At 41.4% G+C, this 20,436-nt stretch overlaps 2 protein-coding genes across 9 annotated transcripts in view; one reads left to right on the forward strand and one right to left on the reverse strand.

Moving 5' to 3' along the window:
- The window catches only part of LOC147031802 (calpain-10-like), a 131,776-nt gene extending 113,660 nt beyond the window's left edge, over window positions 1-18,116 (reverse strand). The window contains exons 1-4 of one of the 8 annotated variants that reach the window (XM_085867716.1): window positions 17,916-18,116; window positions 17,415-17,464; window positions 14,362-14,415; window positions 11,365-11,600 (exon numbers count right to left, since the gene is read on the reverse strand). In XM_085867716.1, coding sequence (XP_085723842.1) covers window positions 11,365-11,571 — 207 coding nt within the window. In that variant the 5' untranslated portion in view covers window positions 11,572-11,600; window positions 14,362-14,415; window positions 17,415-17,464; window positions 17,916-18,116. Of the gene's footprint in view, window positions 1-6,393; window positions 6,633-11,364; window positions 12,810-13,669; window positions 14,294-14,361; window positions 14,416-17,393; window positions 17,465-17,576; window positions 17,699-17,915 lie in introns of those variants that run through there. The other 7 variants (XM_085867717.1, XM_085867714.1, XM_085867698.1 and 4 more) reach the window with 7 other exon arrangements.
- LOC147031803 (uncharacterized) overlaps window positions 13,274-20,436 on the forward strand; it is a 44,794-nt gene continuing 37,631 nt past the window's right edge. Inside the window, exon 1 of the mRNA XM_085867733.1 lies at window positions 13,274-13,334. Within this exon, the coding sequence (XP_085723859.1) occupies window positions 13,304-13,334 (31 nt within the window). The 5' untranslated portion in view covers window positions 13,274-13,303. The remainder of the gene's footprint in view (window positions 13,335-20,436) is intronic.

The raw sequence follows: 20,436 nt of genomic DNA on the forward strand, positions 1-20,436 counted from the left end.
TATATATATATATATATATATATATATATATATATATATGTCTGTTTCTAATTTTTCCAAATCCCTGGACCAATTGCCCCAAAAATTGCTGTACCACATTATTTTCACACAAGGAAGGTCAATGTTACAATAAAAACTCATTCAAATTGATGTCAAATCAAGAACTAATGGTGTTTTGGCCGAGTAACTGTCGAATGTCTGATGTCCCCCTCGATGGGGAGAGTAGTTGGCCATGAGCAAGACCCGGTAATTTTTGGCCACCGGTACCATCCGAGGGGAATAATGCTCATCGTAATTTTTGGCAGGGTATATAACTCTACAGTCAGAAACTATGTGATAGCATTGCATTGGTGGTAGCCTTTTGTGTGTGTGTGATTAGCTGTTTAGTAACCCCATCCCAAAATAAACATATTTTTGGCAGGGTATACATCTCTACAGTCAGAAACTATGTGTTAGCATTGCATTGGTGGTAGCCTTTTGTGTGTTATTATCCGTTTCGTAACCCCATCCCAAAATAAACTTTTCTGAAACCAGCGTAAAACAGAAGAAGACATTCTATTTAAAACTAATGGTTCTCTCTTATTATAGGCTATATCTTCTTGAAAATTGTTAGGCACGTAGCTCATGTAATTTGTTTTTCAAAACAGTTATTAAAACTAGCCGAGCATTTCGTGTTTGCAATTAAAGGCACTGATAGTCCAGTGCTGATACATTACAGAACATATGATTTTGTTTTCATAAAAAGTGGTACGGAAGTTTTTTGCCCATACCCTAATTAATGGATACCATGTTTAAATACGTGAATTTGAAGAAAATGTAATCATAAACTAAAATAACAAAATATATTTTAAGTTAGATGTTTTACTCCAGAGAGTAAAAGGTGATCAAGTTACTTTTGGAGATGTTGCCACGACATGTTTTGTCTATGGCACTGAGGGAAGGAGCTGATTGTGACAGAATAGATGTTGTGTTTGACAAATACAGGGAGAACTCTATGAAGAACAGCGAGAGATCACTACGAGGTGGAGAGGCCGGCCATCAGCTGCAAAGCATCACAGGCACACATATTGTGAGGCAGTGGAAGAGGTTCCTGAGCACAGTTAATAACAAGACCAGTCTCATTACCTTCTTAGTCGGTGAATGGAGGAAACCAGAATACAGAGAAAAGCTACAGGGAAAGGTTCTCCATGCAACTGTGAATGACAAATGTTACACAATCACATCTCAGGAGAGTGAAGAGGTGCCAGCTCTTCAGTGCCAACAGGAAGAAGCAGATGGGCACCTACTTCTCCATGCTGCTCATACAGCAAGAAAGGGCTATCGGGCTGGAGTGATCTGCTCAGAGGACACAGATGTCTTCATAATGTCCTTGGCATTTCATGACAAGATTGGAGTCCCACTGTTCAAGAAATGTGTAACTAGAACCCAGCAAGGCTCGTTGACATCATGAAGGTTGCTGCCACTGTTGGCATAGATGTCTGTAGGGCTCTCATTGGGATGCATGCATATACAGGATGTGACACCGTCAGTGCATTTGCAGGCAAAGGGAAGACAAGCACCTTGAAACTCTTGACCAGCAACAGGGAAACGCAGGACACATTCCTAGAGTTGGGTCATGTATGGGACCGCTCCTGAGAATTGATGGACAAACTAGAGGCATTTACTTGCCTCCTCTATGCACCAAAGGCATCATCCACCAAGGTCAATGATCTCAGGTACGACCTATTCTGTGCTAAGAAAGGTGAGATAGAGAGCAACCAGCTTCCACCATGCAGGGACTGCTTAGTGAAACACGCACAAAGAGCCAACTACCAGGCTGCAATATGGAGACGATGTCTGGAACAGGATCTGAAAGTACCAAGTCCTATTGGCCGAGGATGGAAGATGGAGAAGGAAGAAGGAGTTGAACAGTTGGTGGTGCACTGGATGGATGGTCAGCCAGCACCTGAGGCGGTCCTTGATTTATTGGCCTGCAATTGTAAAAGTAAGTGTTCACTACCAAAACGTGTGCGTTTGTCAAACGGACTGAAATGCACTGATATGTGCAGACTGCCAGACTGTGAGAACCAGGCATCCATCTTTGAGTCAGACGATGGGGAAAGTTTAGATGAGGATATTGAAGAACTGAATGATGATTATGATTTTTAAGTTCATCTTGAACATTTTATATCACTTACAATCAGTGCATATGATCAGAGATGTCTTAGAAACTCGAAAGGACCTGTCTTTGGTTTATAAGATAATATGTTTATCAGCAACACATTGGGCCTAGTAATGGCCTTGTTAGTGTGGAACAGCACATTTGTGTTTCTATTCTGTAATTTTATGCCCAACAACAGAAGATTGTGTTTCATTTTCACCTTTGACTCATTCATCAGATTGCACATGATTAACCATCTTGCTCCTGTCTCATTGGTTTATATTGTGTAATACGGGTGTTTGATACCTTCATATGTGCATTATTGAGTATCTCAATCACTGAAATTCTGTATTTTTTGAGAAATTACAGGGAAAAAACATTAATCTTGTTCATGAACATGCTATAATTCACCTTTGTTTGATTCTTGGAAAGTATCATTCAATAACAACAGGGGAAATATCATGACATTGACCAAACTACATAAATCTGTCCAAATTCGGTATTTTTTTTCATTTGGGGGTGGGGGGGGGTGGGGTAACATTGTCTGCTGTACTGATCTTAATATACAACATACAAAAAAGAAATTTACATTTTTGGATTTCTTAATAAATTTGCTGAACACCCATGCAATAATATTGTCCCAGAACTTTTATTTATTTTCCACAGTAAATGATAGACAATTACTTTTATGAAGGCGGTATGATTTATCACACAGGAAATAGACACTGATATATAAGTGTCCCCAATGACATACCTTTCGACCTAGGCATGCTTAGCACTTTTTGTTGAGAAGCAAATTATCCTAGCAAAAGGTGAGACAAATTTCAATGTTAATGTTTGACTGATAAAAAAAAATGTTGTTAAGTTGAAGTGGGATGTCTTACCTTGTACTGGCCATTTTGCACAAAACCACAAAAGCTTATTTAAGGGTAGGCATATAAACAGAGTGATAACACACAAAAAGCTACCACCAATGCAATGCTATCACATATTTTATAACTCTAGGGTTCTATACCTTGCCAAAAATCACTGAGAATTATTCCCCCCAGATGGTACACACCAACCCAACTGGCTCATGGACTAAAATGTTGAGTTCTTTATATAGTGTTCAGTGAGATGAAGTTCTTTTTTCATTTCCAAACGCTGGGCCCACAGTTTGTCAGGTTTGTGTGTTTCCAAGTGGAGATCATTTTCAGCAGCTATCAGCTTAATTTTGAAGGATTACAACACAACCAGATGTGTAAATTCTGTCCTGGCACAGAATGACATCAAGACTGCAGCCCTTTGGGTACATTGATAGATTACACATAGTTCTATGGTATGGAAGGGAAAAAGGTCAGTCCACTTTTTGAACAGGCTAGGGAATGATTATATAATCTGAAGCAATCAGTGGCGGAGTGACCACATCTGGATATTTCCTTCGACAAACATTCCAGTTGAGCTAAAATAATATCTCCAATCAAACTTGCTGGTGCGTCATATTAATTATTTCATAAAAGTCCTTTAGTAAGCAGAATAGATTTAAATGATAGGCAATTCTTTTATACTGAATAATAATTAAAGCTTACTTGAAAGGTCAACCTGTTTGGACACCCTTAGTCGGCAGGTTGATCATCTTTAAATACAGAGAAAGGATATAAGACTATTTTAAAATGTAAATGAAAATAGATACATGTTCAAGCACATATAATTGTAATAATTATACCACATTTGAGTATATTTCCCATAAAAGATTTATAACAATACATTTATTTTTAATGAAGTTTAATTGGAAACATTTTATGATTATTTTTACCACCCTCAAACCCATCATGCAAAATTTGGAGAAATTGCATCGACATTTATTGCTTTCTCAATCAGTATGATTATTTGGGGGGTGATCTTGTATAATTGCATGCATTTTGTCATCCATGAATGTGGAACACTATCAAAAGCTTTTTGTAGTTCATCCATGCTGTGGCCAATTTGGTTCTCATTTTCCAGTTTTTGAGTACAGTCTTATGTAGTAATAGGTGGTGTATTGTTCTGTAGCATCCTCTTTTACATCCCTTCTTTTCTGCTAGGTGGTGGTCCATCATTTCTGTGATGATTCCCATGAGACGTTTGTATGTTGTTGGTAGACATGTTATTGGTCTATACATGTGAGGTAGTTTGGTTTCTTCAGATTTTGGGATGAGGAAGGTGATACCCTCTGTGAGCCATTTATCCATTACCTCCTCCTCTTGGATACATTTGTTGAATGCTTGAGCCTATTAATTGTGGAAAGCATCGAGTTGCTTTCACCAGAAATTTGGAATTCCATCTGGGCCAGAGCTTTCAAAAGTTTGACATTTTTGCTGGTTGTTTTTTTCTTTTTCCTTCATCAATTATCACTTTCTTTTAGGTGTTGCTTCTTCTTTTCCAAGTCTTCGATCCACTCTGCCTCCTTATTATGTTCTTCTGGGTCTTCATAGATTCCTTTCCAAAAGTTTTCAAGTCTATCCTTCTTGGGGGGACTTGTTACATCTTGCTTTTGTTTCCTTAGCTCACAATAGAATATATTTGGGTTGTTTTCAAACAACTGGTTTTGTTTTCTCCCTTTGTTAACTTTGTCGTAGTTTTTTAAATCATTCTTGCTATTGTTTATATTTTGCATTTGCTTTCAGAAACCATTACCTCTAGGTCTTTGTCCTCGGCCTTATATATTGTAACAGTTATGAAACTGGCCCCCAGGTGAATAAATGTCCATGACACGAAGGAGTTCCCTCATCAGTTATATTATGAGTAATGTGCCCAGACAGGCTAAGGAAAACGGGATATATGTGTTGTGTGGGCTATAGTAGGTCTTCTTCCTCCTCCTCTATACCGCTCCTGTTCTTCCTTTATTCCTCCTGTAAATCCACTTTTACACACGGCTCATATACGGTGGTTGCCATTTCGTGCACCACTTCAGTGCAATTTGGTTCTCTCTCGTTAACAAATGACCATTTAACATTCTGCAAGTATGTATCAGGTACAACCTGATATTCATAAATTCCCTTTCTTTCTTTTATTAACCATATTGTACAGCATCACACACAACCACATTCTGAAACAGCACCACAGACAACCACAACTCAGATGACGAAGGAGAGAACAACATTCCTGTTTTCAAACGCGCTGGTCGCGAAAGACTGCTGGGCGGGAAAATCCGTCAAAGTAGTGTGAAATTGGGGGAGGAGCTCAAATCGAGGATGATTGACAGCCAAAGGAGGCTTTGGCTGTTGAGCACACCAATGAGGAAGCGCTGCCATGGGTGACAACCTTTGCTCCATATATATATATATACATATCTTTGCTTATACAAGATCAACCCCCAATATGGGAAAAGGTCATGACCTTTGCTCCTGGGAACTCCATCCCCCATAAACTCTGATTCTCAAGTCTTCCCCGTTCAAGCTGCTTAATAGGCAGAATGCCAGGCCATTCGCTGCTGTTGAAACATGCTGGGGACCCCACGACAACTTGCCTGCCTGTTCATGCTGAGGAAGGAGAGACCACCATTGGAATATGTGCTGAGGCCAGGACAAGCAGCATCAGACGGCGCTGAGAGAATGGCACGACGGTTGATCAAGCACAAGGCAGAGGCGCAAGAGCAAATAAGCCGTGAGCTCCCTGGGAGGATAGCTCCACCACTGACATCCACTATCTGTCTCTTGCTGTCTTCTAAGAACACTTATTCGTCGACCTAGACTCACGAAGAGCATCACAATTATAAAGAGCTGTTGGTGACTTTCCTCTTGACCCTTCCGGGTGAGTCTTTACAAACGCACCTCACATTTTCCTCAAAGCATAAATTGCCCACATTGTCTCACCTGCATCTACACCCTTCTGCTTTCTTTACCCCTCCTTGTTCCTCAGTTGTTTCGCGTTTCGGGATCGGCACACGTCGACAGTGGTGTGCCACAGTGAGTCAATAGCCGAACCAATGCCTTGCTCTACCTCTATCTTCTTTTCTTCCCATCTATGCTTCCTCGGTGTGATTCTACTGGTGCCATGTCCTGTGTGTAACCGATTAAGATAAGACTGAAGAAGGGGAATAAGCGCTATGGATTAGAATCTGTTCTATCTGCCTCTTAATTGTTTTACAAACACATGCCCCTGATTATATTGATTGCTTTGTTGTGTTTGTAAGTAAATGTGCTTGTTAAACTGTTAACCATTTCCAACCTGCTTGCTTCATCCTTTCCCCCACTAACATAATAAATAGACAGGTGCACAATAAGGGTACATACCTCAACTGTCATTGCCAAACCACCGGAAAAGGTAACGTGTTTAAGGAGTGAGGATCCTGCCAGGTTTGGCGGTGTGAATCGGTGTCTGTAGTTGCTTGACAACCCGACGGGCCACGGACTTATCCGCGTGGCACAGTGGCCTGTATGGCTGGAGGTCGGGAAGAGTCCAAGAAGCCCCCCATGTGGTGAACCCCAAACCCCGATTCCATAACAATTGACGTCAAGAGTGAGATTCGAACCTGGGACGAGACCAGCACATCTCAGAATTATAAAGGAGCATAGGGTGGAAATCTCATTTGAAACAAGCAAATACAACCTGTTGCTTCGCTTATGGGGACAATAAGGGGGAGGGGGAAGAGGGAGGGAGAGAGGAGAGAGAGAGAGAGAGAGAGAGAGAGAGAGAGAGAGAGAGAGAGAGAGAGAGAGAGACAGAGAGAGAGAGAGAGAGAGGAAGCAGGTATAGGGAGAGAGGGGAGGGGAGGCAGAGAGAATGAATAAGGGGAGCGAGGAAGGGGGAGGGGAGAGCATCAAACGGGGAGGGTAGAGCGAGAAAGGGGGGTTGGGGAGGTGGGGAGAGCGACACCTCACCAAACGTTGCTTTACACTGTGGGAGGGAGGGGTGCGAGAGAAACAGAGAAAAAGAGAGGGGGGAGACACACACATATACACAGACAGACAGACAGAGACAGTGAGAGGGCGACAGAGGTGTGGGGAGGTAAATGCTGCATTTTATAAAGAGGGCAGAGCGAGGGGACAAAGAGACAAAGAGACAGAGAGGTGTTGGAAAGAGAGGGAGAGGGGTGGGAGGGAGAGAGAGAGGGAGGGAGAGGAAAATGGGGAAGAGGGGAGGGTCAGAGAGAGAGAGAGAGAGAGAGAGAGAGAGAGAGAGAGAGAGAGAGAGAGAGAGAGAGAGAGAGAGAGAGAGATTGAGAGAAAGAGATTGAGAGAAAGAGATTGAGAGAAAGAGATTGAGAAAAGAGAGAAAGAGAAGAGAGAGAAAGAGAGAGAGAGAGAGAGAGAGAGAGAGAGAGAGAGAGAGAGAGAGAGAGAGAGAGAGAGAGAGAGAGAGAGAGAGAGAGAGAGAGAGAGAGAGAGAGAGAGAGAGAGAGAGAGAGAGAGAGAGAGAGAGAGAGAGAGAGATAGATATGGGGGGGAGAAGGGAAAAAAAAAAAAAAAAAAGAGAGAGAGAAAGGGGAGGGGTGGAGGTGGCGTTAGCAAAGAGAATGATATGTTATGCTTAATGACCGAACACAAAAAAACAAAACAAAAAAAAACATCAGAACAGCTGTACACACAACGACACAACAGAGTTTGTAAAGTAATCTGCTGGCACATCTGCAAAAACTTTGGTATTCCAGTTCCAGAGAATTTGTGGGAACATGAACCAAAAGCAATCACTGAAAACATGGAAGGTTTCCATGTGTGTACAGCGCATGTACGACCTAATGATCCCATCGAACGTGAATATCGAAAACAAAGCATTGCAACCAAATATCATACTTAGGGACAAAAAAAACAAGAAGGCAATGCTAATTGAGGTGTTAATACCAGTGTTTTCGACTAAACTATGCAGACATTAAGAAAATTACCAAATATCAAGACCTCAAGAATGAAGTGAAAAGATCCTGGAAGCTGAAGAAAGCCAAAGTTGTACCAGTGATAGTTGGAGCTTTGGAAATGATGATGAAGAACCTCATAGAGATATTAAAAATCATCCCTGAGAATATTATTACAAACGAAATACATTTGGAAGCTGTCCTGAGCTCAGCGACGACCCTGAAGAGAGCCCTCGGCACAAAAGTTTGAGAACAAAAAAAAAAACTCACAGCTTGGTCCATTAATCGTGACCTCTTTCTGAAATAAAGGTGGATACTTTGAGCCCGCCCTGGGAGGACTCCATTCCACATTCTGAAACCCCACATGTACACATGCACACACGCACGCACACACACACACACACACACACACACACACACACACACACACACACACACACACACACACACACACACACACACACACACACCTGTCAGGTCTTTGTTTCACCTCCTGAAACCTACCCACACACCCATGCCAAGTGTCGTTGTGGTAATATAGTTTATATACATACATACACACATGCAAATGTACAGATGCATAAAGGACATTAAAATGACAAACACAACAATTTACCTTCAAAGAGAGATCTTTGAAAGAGGAATTCAAGTGGGAAATTAGCAAAATTCAATTGAAAAATATATCAAGGCACAGAACACAAAATGTCGATCTATGGTCTCTGCCTTCACAGCGAGATCATGGCAAACACCTGGTCAGATGGACCTTATTGTTTATATATGTATCGATGTTGAAGTGAGGGGTGGATTCTATTAAAAGATCACACAAAAAGGTTAAACAAAACGATGTCCTGTAAAAATAAAATTGCACATTTTCAGCGGATGAGACACCTCCCAAGACACCAACCGCACAACACCGCGGGGCCCAACACAGGCGGAAACATATGTCTAATCGATCTTAGATTGAAAGCACGGGTACTTTTACCAAAACGAACAACTAAGCAGCTTGGAGAGCACTCGCCAAGTGGCTTAAGCATTCAAGCAAGCAATCCAACAAAACAGTTGATAAGAAACAGCTCGCTTGGCATGCGATTAGCAATCACTGAACCGTCATTTTAAACATGCACCTTCCGCAGACTCCCGAACTGTCAAATATGTCCAAATAAACACTTTTATAGGAGTCAGAACTGCTTGCACGTTTGATTCTGGAGTTTAAATCTTATAATTCTTCTTAGTTTAAGAGATTGCAAAGGTTATCGCATGTGCGGAAATGAAATAAAGCAACAAATGCTGATGTCTCCGGGCGTTTACAAGCATTGCAATATACCCAGTGATTCGTAGCTATGATGAACAGGCATTCGATAATGAGTGAGGAAAGTGAAAAATAAAAAAACTTCATCATTAAGAAATCATTGCGGCCTGTTCCAAGTCAAGGTATGGTTTAGCAGGTCAAAAAACATGGCAGCTTCAGACCCCAGTGAGGTTACCCAGGAAACGCCTGAAGACTCCAGAGAGCGAGGTGGCCGAGGATCGCCTGATGAAGGCTATAATTAAATAAGGCTGTTAATTATCTTCAAAGGGGGTGTTTTAATTAACCCAAACACCCAATTTTCAGTCATTCTAGTTTGTATTTTTAATTAAGTTGCTGCAATTTGTAGAATTGTTTTTCACTTGGAAGTTGTTGTTTCTAAGATGTAAACAAAGGTGTAAAAAGTCTGATTTAATGCAATTTAATTCCAGGCTATAAGGCAACAAAAGGTGAAAATTTTGAAATGGTGTGGATGTTCTATATGTAAATTAAATTCTGTAATTTGTAATCTATATGTAAATTTTAACTGTAAATTCATCCCATTAGTGGGGAGCTGTGTGTGTGCATGTATGTATGTATGTGTGTGTATATATATATATATATATATATATATATATATATATATATATATATATATATATATATATATATATATATATATATATATATATATATATATATATATATATATGTTACAATTCCCAGCATTCTTCCTTGGCATGTACAAAATTCAATCCACTGGTCAATACAACAAAATGCAAGACTACAAAATTGAATGCACTAACACCCCATCAAAAAGATTGATTTCAATTCATCAGCTTCAATTAAAAAAAAATTTAGAGCGAAATTCTGGAAATACACACTCGTTATAATTGTGCCAAATGCTTGTACAACTCGTCCGGAGTTTGTAGCCTTTAGCAAAATATGCAAAGAAATGTGAATATGAGGGAGAGAACATCAAAACCATTGGTCTTTTGGAAGAGAAACAAGGCTATTGTACTTGCTTGCATTTCCTTATATGTTCAGAGGAGACAAATACAGGAAAAGCCCAATGAAACCATCGCACATGCATGGCAACCCATACTCCTGCCATGGTGGCATTTCATCCATGGCAGACTACAAGTCATGCCATGAATGAAAAAAGATTCAATCAAAAGATAAAACTTTTAACAGAGCAAGAAGTTACAATAACTATCTGCAAACTTCTTCAATCACCCATATTCATTCATTCAATACTCCTCAAAGTATTGCTGGAGTTCAGTTTTAATCTCTTGCACAACTATCTCCACTGCACGTTCAAACAAAAGAGTCGAACGCTAACAGGCTATGTACGAGTACATTTTTTGACTCAAACTCGCAGCGATAACGAAGATCAAACTAACCCTCAATGAGCTCTGAATTGAAGCATCTATTTTTGATAGGATACCTGTAAGTTGCTGTCCAACATTTCTGAGCAGCTAAATGAAAATCATTCACCTGGATAGGACAACAGTCCAAAATACTTTTCATTTCCCAAAAACTCCCTCTCTCCTTACCTCACATTTCTCCAGCTTCTCGCCATCTCTTTCCTAGCCACTCAGCTGCAACCTCTCACAACTTACCAAACCCCTTCTTCAAGCTCCTTTCTTATTCCCCATGGGTTCCAACCCCTTGAGAGACCCCAAAGGGGACTTGTGAGAGTGGAATCAAATCCAGCAAGAGAACCACAATGGGTTCAGTGGCCTGGTACGGGCTGATGGGTGGGGCGAGCCGGGTGCAAGAACAGCGTGTGTGATGAGAACACTTCAATGAACACAAGGTCGGGGAGCTGTGTGTACAAGCCGTGCATATAAGCTGTGCATTCATCTCTCCAAGAGAGTCTGCAATTGACAAAGCCAAGCAAGTACACGTTTACCCCTCTACTGCCTTGCTTCTCTTGCTTACTTTGCTTTTTCCATTTGATCGAATGTATTTGAAAGTTGAACAAATATTTATATAAATTATAACTTATTCTGACCATGTTTCTTCATCAAAGTCACAATTACTTTCTTCACTTTCAGAAGAATCATTACAAGAAACAGGATCTGTAAAAGCACTGCCAGAAGCAGCAATGCCCACCATCGCCAGTACCTTTTTTGTATGTTTCCTCTGTGGAGTCACTGCGCAGTCAAGCACTACTTCATCTACCACTCCTCTTGGAGAAGAGCCAATGATAAAGAACACGCAAAGTGGGATACCAGAGAAGCCAGAGCACCCATCCGAGGAAGCGATGTCAAGTGAAGAGACAGGTGGCTGGCTGGACGGAACCTGGAGGTGCTGCGAGCTGCTTACTGTCATGGACGAGGGCAAAGGCCCAAAAGGAAGACCTGGAAAATCAGGCAAGTGTTTGTTGACTATACAATATTTGGTATGAGGAAATCATTTGAAAAGATGTACAGTACATATATAAACAACACACAGACATGTAGGCTCGTAGATACAGGAGTTTCTGCTCATGATAGTAAATTATACTTTTTTATACTTTGACAAATCAATGCTTGCGACATGTTTTACAATACAAGTCAGTTGTTAATTATGTTTTAAAATGCCCCAAAAAACGTGTTTCTGATTTGTGTTTACCACATTTTATTGCCGATCTGCAAAAATGTTTTTAATGAAAGACACACCTGCATATCAACAGAACTTTTTAAGTCGGACTTTTGCTAGTTCTGCCTCATAATATTCCATTTTTTCGATTCAACCTGTGAAACATCAGCCAAGGCTGGCTTCATGTACAGGGTGACCGCAAAAAAGTAGGCCCTTGGAAAGGTTTAATAACCTTCATAGTTCTCATTCAATGTCTAATTTTTCAGGAGGTCTGAACTGAGTTAAGGGGGAATGTATCTGCTAAGTTTCTTCAATCTGTGACATTCACACGCATGTCGTGGTCACCTGAAGAAGTCATTTTCTGTGGAAAACTATCTGCAGACAAATTTGTTCTTCCAAACAAGGTGCCTGTTCTGCTTACATTTTGCAACATGGAAAGCACCCAGCAAGTCTCAAATTCAACGGTTTGTGAAAAAATTTAGACAGCATGGCACAGTCTTCAATATGAATTCACCAATCAGCGGATGGCACTCTGGCCGACCAACATCACGAAGGTCACCTGAGACTATTGCTGCCATTGCTGACTCAGTCACATACAGTCCCAAAAAATCTCTTCGGCACCACTGTCAAGAGCTCATCAACAAATAAAGCTTGAGGAGATTTCTGATAACAGTACATACAAGTCATCAATAACCTTGCTTGAAATGTGGCCCTTTGCATTGAGTGAAATGGTGCCCATTTGGAGCACATCATCAAATGTCGATGTAATTTGTAATTTAATTCTAGAATTGTCAAATTTCTTCGTAGACAACTGAAATTTTCAGTGATATCTTGACCATGAGTGAATAATATCATCTGCAAATTTTGTTAAGTTTGATTGGATAATATTATGGTTATTAAACTTTTCCCAGGGCACACTTTCTTGGGGGGCTCTGTACATCTCCATAGTCTCACTTTTTTCAATTTTGAAGTGGCTTCCATGAAGATAATTTTGTGACAACTTTGAAGGTTATAATACCTTTGAAGGAATTAAAAGTTTGAAAGGCTTGTGACTAAAGTTTATAACCATCTCTTAGGTTCTCCAGGTGCCAAAGGAGATGCTGGAGCCAAAGGCCAACATGGACTCAAGGGACCACAAGGAGTGCCCGGATCCAAAGGACCTGTTGGTAACACAAGCATTCTGTACTATTTGCTATTGAATTAGCCTGGCTAAGAAGCCTTTGAGTTCGTTCATGAAGCAGAACTCCCAAGCAGTTAATAACGTTTCTACAAGTTCATTAATCGATGAAAAATATAACGGTGGGAACATGAGCATGGCTTTTATTCCAAGAGGAACTTCAGAATGCCAGAGTACCAAACTAAGAATTTCTTGATTTCTAGATAAGCTCAAAATAACTGGCACACAAAGCTATCATTAACAGCTACCATACGTTCTGGTTCAGGGAATAAAGGGGAGAAAGGAGAGAGGGGTCCACCGGGACTCATGGGACCAACTGGGGACAAAGGAGACAGAGGTTGGTTCAATTTTAGTTTCTTACTTACAGTCGGTCACTAATGGTCCTAAACCTAACCAGCAAGATATAAAAGGACATTCCTTAAATAGAGCGAGAAAGTTTATTAAACACTACATTTTCGTTTTTGACCTGGAAAACAATATATTTGGATTTATCGACAACAGTCAAAGTAAGCAAATAACAAGCTTGAGGAGATGAAAACTTTTACTCTGCTTTCAGCTTATTATTCCTACATTATCAGTAGTTATTGTTTCAAAGTGTATTTTTCAAAAGAAAAAGAAAAAGATACAGGGTCAATTCACTTTCAAATAAAATAATCTCAATAAATAACTTACTTTGACAAAAACCTGTTCGGAGTCTGATAGTGCCTTCAGAAAGTGTTCACACCCCTTGACTTTTTCACATTTTGTTGCGTTACAGCCTGAATTTAAAATGGATTAAACTTAATTTTTTGTCACTGATCTACACAAAATACCTCATAATGACAAAGTGAAAACATGTTTTAAGAATTTTTACAAACTAATTAAGAATGAAAACCTGAAATGTCTCGCATCAATAAGTATATTCAACCCCCTGTGTCAATACTTTATAGAAGCGTCTTTGTCAGCGATTACAGCTTCGAGTGTTCTTGGGAATGCCTGTATCAGCTTTGCACATCTGGATTTGGGGATTTTCTCCCATTCTTCCTTGCAAATTTACTCAAGTTCTGTCAAGTTGGATGGAGAGCATCAATGAACAGTAATCTTCAAGTCTTTCCACAGATTCTCAATGGGATTAAAGACTGGACTTTGGCTGGGTCACTCAAGGACAAATACTTATTGATGCAAGACATTTCAGCTTGTAATTTTTAATTTGTAAAAGTTTCAAAAAACACGTTTTCACTTTGTCATTATGTGGTATTTTGGGTTGATAATTGACAATTTTTTAAAATTTAATCCATTTTAAATTTAAGCTGTAACACAACAAAATGTGACAAAAGTCAAGGGATGTGAATACTTTCTGAAGGTGCTGTATTTGTTGAGCATACCAGTTCGTGTTCCTGCTCTTGATCCAAACCCTCAATGCAGACAAGAGATGGTTACTGTGGAGAAAAGAATACTCATTCTATTTGGTCACGTGCTGCATGCCTTGATTGGTTTTGCTCCAATTGAAAAATGATTTTGGATAGCCATCACTATAATATGCGAACAATATAGCATGGTTACAAATTTGGCTGAAATAGTAATGGACAATAATGAATCTTATTGTTCTTTCGTATGGAGCAGGGTAGTATCCTTGGCTAAGAGTGCAGCTGCACCGTGCCCTCTGCACGTTTGGGCAGGAATTTGTAACTTGCTCATGGTACCAGTGATAGCTTCCCTTCTCTTCGCAAAGGATCCCAGGGACGGTATACACACTGATGAATCACCCTGCCTGTGAAACACTGGGATGAAAGTTTATCACTGCGTTGGGATTCAACCCCAGACTATAAGGCTTTGAGGCGAGTGTGGCTTACTCCGGGCCATCCTGCCAGCTGCCAATATTGAATGAGTGAGACCCAGAACCAACTATTTGACAAAGGTTACCTTTTGGGATCAATGGAAAGTTTACACGCCATGGAAAAATGACCATTAATGTTAAACTCGGATTCTGTGGAAGTCATGATGTTCATTCCTAATTGCAGTGTGACCACTCCCTGGCATTTTTCACAAGATCTTGGCTATTCGTTGTTCACCTTGGCATCTTGGTTTTCTATAGGTTTCCTTGGCGTATAGGTTTTCTATTATCATCGCATTTCCGAAACCTTGTGAATTCTTGGCTTTTTTCATTGGCTCACCTTGGCATTTATGAAAACTAGTACATGCCCATGCGTGCAAAAAAAACAAACAAAAAAAAATTCAAACCGCATGCCAGAAACAACCACACAGGCCATTCCTTCACTCTCGCGTGCCCGTACGTGCGTGGCCGTACGTGCAAACCTAAAAAAAAAAAACTTTCAAACCACGTGCCAGAAACAACAACCACACAGGCCGTTCCTTCGCTCTCGTGTGCCCGTATGTGCCTGGCCGTACGTGCAAACCCCAAAAAAAACTTTCAAACCGCGTGCCAGAAACAACCACACAGGCCGTTCCTTCGCTCTCGCGTGCCCGTACATGCAAACCAAAAAAAAAAACTTTCAAACAAACACACAGGCAGTTCCTTCGCTCTCATAAACGACGACTGGATTGGGGCATTGTGTTTATCGATAAATGCGCATAAGAAATCGAGAAATTATTAGAATACAGTGACTCATCACTATGCGGAAGTGGTGCGTGCCCGTACAGAATGTTCACATGCATTCCACGAATTATCGTTTGCATTGAAGTAACAACTACTGTGATACTTACACACACAGAGTAAATTAAAATCCAAATTAAAATCAAGTTTACCTCCCTGTCTTTGCTTGCCAAGACATTCGCTGCCATTGACCATTGCCACTCCTACGCCACGGTAACTAAAGCGTCCTTTTCCCATCGGCCACGCCTACGCAGCAACGTGTCTTGTCATTGGTTTGGTAAATAAATGGCCGCAGCAACGTGTCTTGTCATTGGTTTGGTAACTGAATGGCCGCAGCAACGTGTCTTGTCATTGGTTTGGTAACTGAATGGCCGCAGCAACGTGTCTCGTCATTGGTTTGGTAAATAAATGGCCGCAGCAACGTGTCTTGTCATTGGTTTGGTAACTGAATGGCCGCAGCAACGTGTCTTGTCATTGGTTTGGTAACTGAATGGCCGCAGCAACGTGTCTCGTCATTGGTTTGGTAAATAAATGGCCGCAGCAACGTGTCTTGTCATTGGTTTGGTAACTGAATGGTCGCAGCAACGTGTCTTGTCATTGGTTTGGTAAATAAATGGCCGCAGCAACGTGTCTTGTCATTGGTTTGGTAACTGAATGGCCGCAGCAACGTATCTTGTCATTGGTTTGGTAAATAAATGGCCGCAGCAACGTGTCTTGTCATTGGTTTGGTAACTGAATGGCCGCAGCAACGTGTCTTGTCATTGGTTTGGTAAATAAATGGCCGCAGCAACGTGTCTTGTCATTGGTTTGGTAACTAAATTGCCGCAGCAACGTGTCTTGTCATTGGTTTGGTAAATAAATGGCCGCAGCAACGTGTCTTGTCATTGGTTTGGTAAATAAATGGCCGCAGCAACGTGTCTTGTCATTGGTTTGGTAAATAAATGGCCATAACTTGGGAAGCACTTGTCCGATTAATATCAAACCTTGAAAAGGCACATCCTCAGGTCCCCAGCAATATACCTGGCAAGTTTCAATTAGATCGGACCAGTGGTTCTTGAGAAATAGCGGTCACAGACACACACACACACAGCTGGAATTATTGATAGATGAGGAGTGGTCACACTGCCTAGTTGGTTCTGGTTCTCATCCACTCTGAAACTGTTCCACGTCTTATGGGTCTAAGTTGCTAAATGACCTCTTTCCTGTTGAAGTCCATTTGATCTCTTTTTCTTTCTGCAATTTGGCTGATGAATGATCTTGTACATAAATTACATGTACAACAGGACATTTAATAACATGCCAGTGCACAACTACTCGAATTAGAAGGGCATTACCAAGCAACGGATAACCCATCGCAGCACATCAGATTTGCATTGTGATCTTAGAACAATGAGTTAATAAATGATCACATCAGGTTTTTCAGCTTTTCATTTTGACGATTCTGTCATGAACGCGTCGCCTCTTTTAACAAAAAAACAAAAAATGGATTGATCATTGATGTGGCATGCACTGAATATCAAATGACATATCGGAGCCATTCATTGAGCTTTCAACACCGCCTGACACCCAATCTCATTTCGAAGCCATCTACAAATGTTAAGCAGGGGCCCCTTTCTTGAATGGCCAACAGATTTTCATTGCAAGCAGCAACAACGATGCCATTCTGTCTGGAGATTCCCCCTCTTGAAGCTGGTGTCCCATCGGCCATCGGCCATCGTTTTGGGACCGACCTTACCATCGGTCCACATAAATGCCCTCTCCCCATCCCTGGACAACCACGTGTGTAATTTTGCGTGCGAATACACCGTGTTCGGCAGAGTATACCACACTTCGGAGATCAAGGCAGCCTGCCGCGGCATCCATCAGGTGCAGCTCTGAAAAACAGGATTCATACCCGGTCAGCGAGCTCAAAGAAGATGTTTTTCAAAACACACGAAAATCTCAATGCAATGTTCCTCAAGGATCACAGCTGATGAAACGCCACACGTTTTACTCTTCCAACAGCGGGAGTCCCCAACACGAGGCGTTACAATGTGTCACCACCCGTCTCGGGCAGACATCACCTCACTGGTTACCAAGGCGATGGATGGAAGGTGTGCGAGGAGAAGTAGGGTCAAAGGTGTCACGGGCCGTGCACATAGTACGTACGTAAAATACCTTGTCACAACATTTACTGTCATTGCAGTGAAAAATAGAGACACCGTGACTTTCCTTTCCGTGAATGCACGTTCGGGTTGAACAGGTGTTGATCGGTGACGGGACATTTTAAGACTGTAATAAATGTTACACGCTTGGTAAAATTGCAGTAAAAACAAAAACAGATACCTCAATTTCGATCAGACTATTGTCTGCGTTGTCGTTGTCGTTGTGTTCTTCTCAAATGTCTTGGTCGGCAGTCTGTGGCCGCTCCCGAAAAATAAGCAGAGGCAAAATCGCTCGGGGTGTGTTGTTGGATTGGTAAGCTTGGCTGGAGTTCTCTTTTTCACACTTCCTGTTTTGTCGGTTGATGTGAAATAAAAAAATTTGGGGGGAGCAAGTGAACTTGCATGGAAAATGTGAAACGGAAAATAAAAGCATAAAATACGCAAACGATGTTCAACACAAATAATGTGGAATAATGAGAAGGGTTGCGTATGCAAAGTCGATCGGTCGTGGTGTTTGATTGGTCGGTCGGGGTAGGACAAGGTGTTTGATTGGTCGGTCAGGGTAGGACATGGTGTTTGATTGGTCGGTCAGTGTAGGTCGTGGTGTTTGATTGGTCAGTCGGTCGATCGATAATGGTGTTTGATTGGTCGGTCAGGGTAGGACATGGTGTTTGATTGGTCGGTCAGTGTAGGTCGTGGTGTTTGATTGGTCGGTCAGGGTAGGTCGTGGTGTTTGATTGGTCGGTCAGGGTAGGTCGTGGTGTTTGATTGGTCAGTCGGTCGGTCGATAATGGTGTTCATAACGTTTGCAAGGTGGCGAACTTCGGACCTCCCACCTCCTCCTTCAAATAACCGCCTTCCTCTTCCTTCCTCAAACCTTCATTTCTTACCAAAATAATTCCCTTCCTTCAGTATCGACTCTCCCTCACATTACGCACAAATAGTACAAAATCCTGCACCACACTCGATAAACCGTTGCTGTCGCTGAAGTCGTTTTTCACAAGGGTTACACTTGGTGGTTTGCCATTGCCTTCCTAACGTTGTTTGCTCGTGCTCCATCTTAAATACTCAGCGTCAAGCAAGGAAGCAGCACGTCCCATTAAAAACAAACAGGCTCAAACGAGCTAGGATCCTCGTCCTCTTAATTATGACGTCATAAAAACGAATATGACGTCATTGTGATGTATCTGGTTTGCGATAAATTATCTGTGCTAATGCCCGGCTTGATTCCCGCAAACAAAATTCAAACAGCTTGCCGAGTTTCGGAGATAATAGTATCGGCGATTTCCATTAGTGGAGATATTATGACGTCAACTTTTTTTCTCGGAAGAATTTCCAAAATCGGAGATGGTTACTGTCTGCGCGTGGGCTTTCTGCATTTTCCTGGCAAGTTTCACGAAGATCCGATGAAAACTCTGGGTTGTGAAACAAAAAAAAGTCAAAAAATAGGAATGACGTCATAAAATTGTTATGACGTCATAGTGATGTATCATATGCACAGTACTTATTCTCTGCTAATGCCCCGTTGGATTCCCGCAAACAGAATTCAAAAAGCTTGCCTCGTTTCGGAGATAATCTTTTAGGTGATTTCCATTAGTGGAGATATTTTGACGTCATAACTTTTTTTTCTCTGAGGAATTTTCAAAATCGGAGATGGTTACTGTCTGCGCAGAGTATTTTTACATATATATGCCAAGTTTCAGGAAGTTTTGATGAAAACTGTTGGCTGTGAAACAAAAAAGTCCACAACAAGAAGATGAAGAACAACAACGTGAGTTAGAGACTTAGAGATCCTCCACGAGGACCTAAAAAACAACACCAACTCTGGTATAATTCGGACGGGGTTTGAAGCACGCACCGATGATTCCCTCTTCACTCACATTCATTCATTCATTCATTCCATGAAGCCTGCTGTTGGCTTTACGGTAAAGGTGGCTGTCTTAAGATCTCAGGGTCTTGAGTTTGAGCCCCTGATGCTCCGTTAAATAACACCGAGTGGGTTAACTCGTTCACAACAATCTGCACGACGTCGAACATTTTCTGCACAAACTTTTTGAGATATCATACTCGACATGATTTTTGGCTCCATCTCTCAATGGTGAAGAATCACTTTTTTTTAAAAAAACATTAAAAATTGATGTACAGTGCAATGTCAGACGTACAGATGATTGTGACCAAGCTGGATGTCACAATCACTGACCTCACAATGTACACCTGTTCTTGTGTATGGTAGCTTGGCTATCTGGGATCTATCATTTCTTGGGAGCACAACTGTTCCGCTGATGCTGTGTCCCTCTACCTGCACACTGATGCTCATTTCACCGACCTTGGAAGGATGACAGAGATGACACAGGCTGAGTCTTCCCCCACCTGATGTTAATTCAGCAGCCAACAGGGCTCAAACTCAGGACCCTGGATTCCCAAGCCAGCCACCCTCACCACGAAGCCAACACTGGGCTTACAATGTGCATATACATGGAGTGTGTGTGAGTGAGTGAGTGACAAGTTAATTTACACTGATTGAACATACTGCACATCTTCCGGGGCAACAGTACTGTGAGTACAGGTAATCCTGTTGTGGGCCGGGGTTCGGTGGCGATAAACGACCACTAGGTCAAGCAGTAGAGTCGTTTCCACCGAACTCCTGGAATCTAGATCGTACCTTTCCGATAACTCCGAAGGTACGGGTCCCTTACAGGACC

Source organism: Eptatretus burgeri, chromosome 2, assembly GCF_056783735.1.
Source record: "Eptatretus burgeri isolate ZD-2024b chromosome 2, Ebu_testis_v1, whole genome shotgun sequence".
Lineage (NCBI taxonomy): Eukaryota > Metazoa > Chordata > Myxini > Myxiniformes > Myxinidae > Eptatretus > Eptatretus burgeri.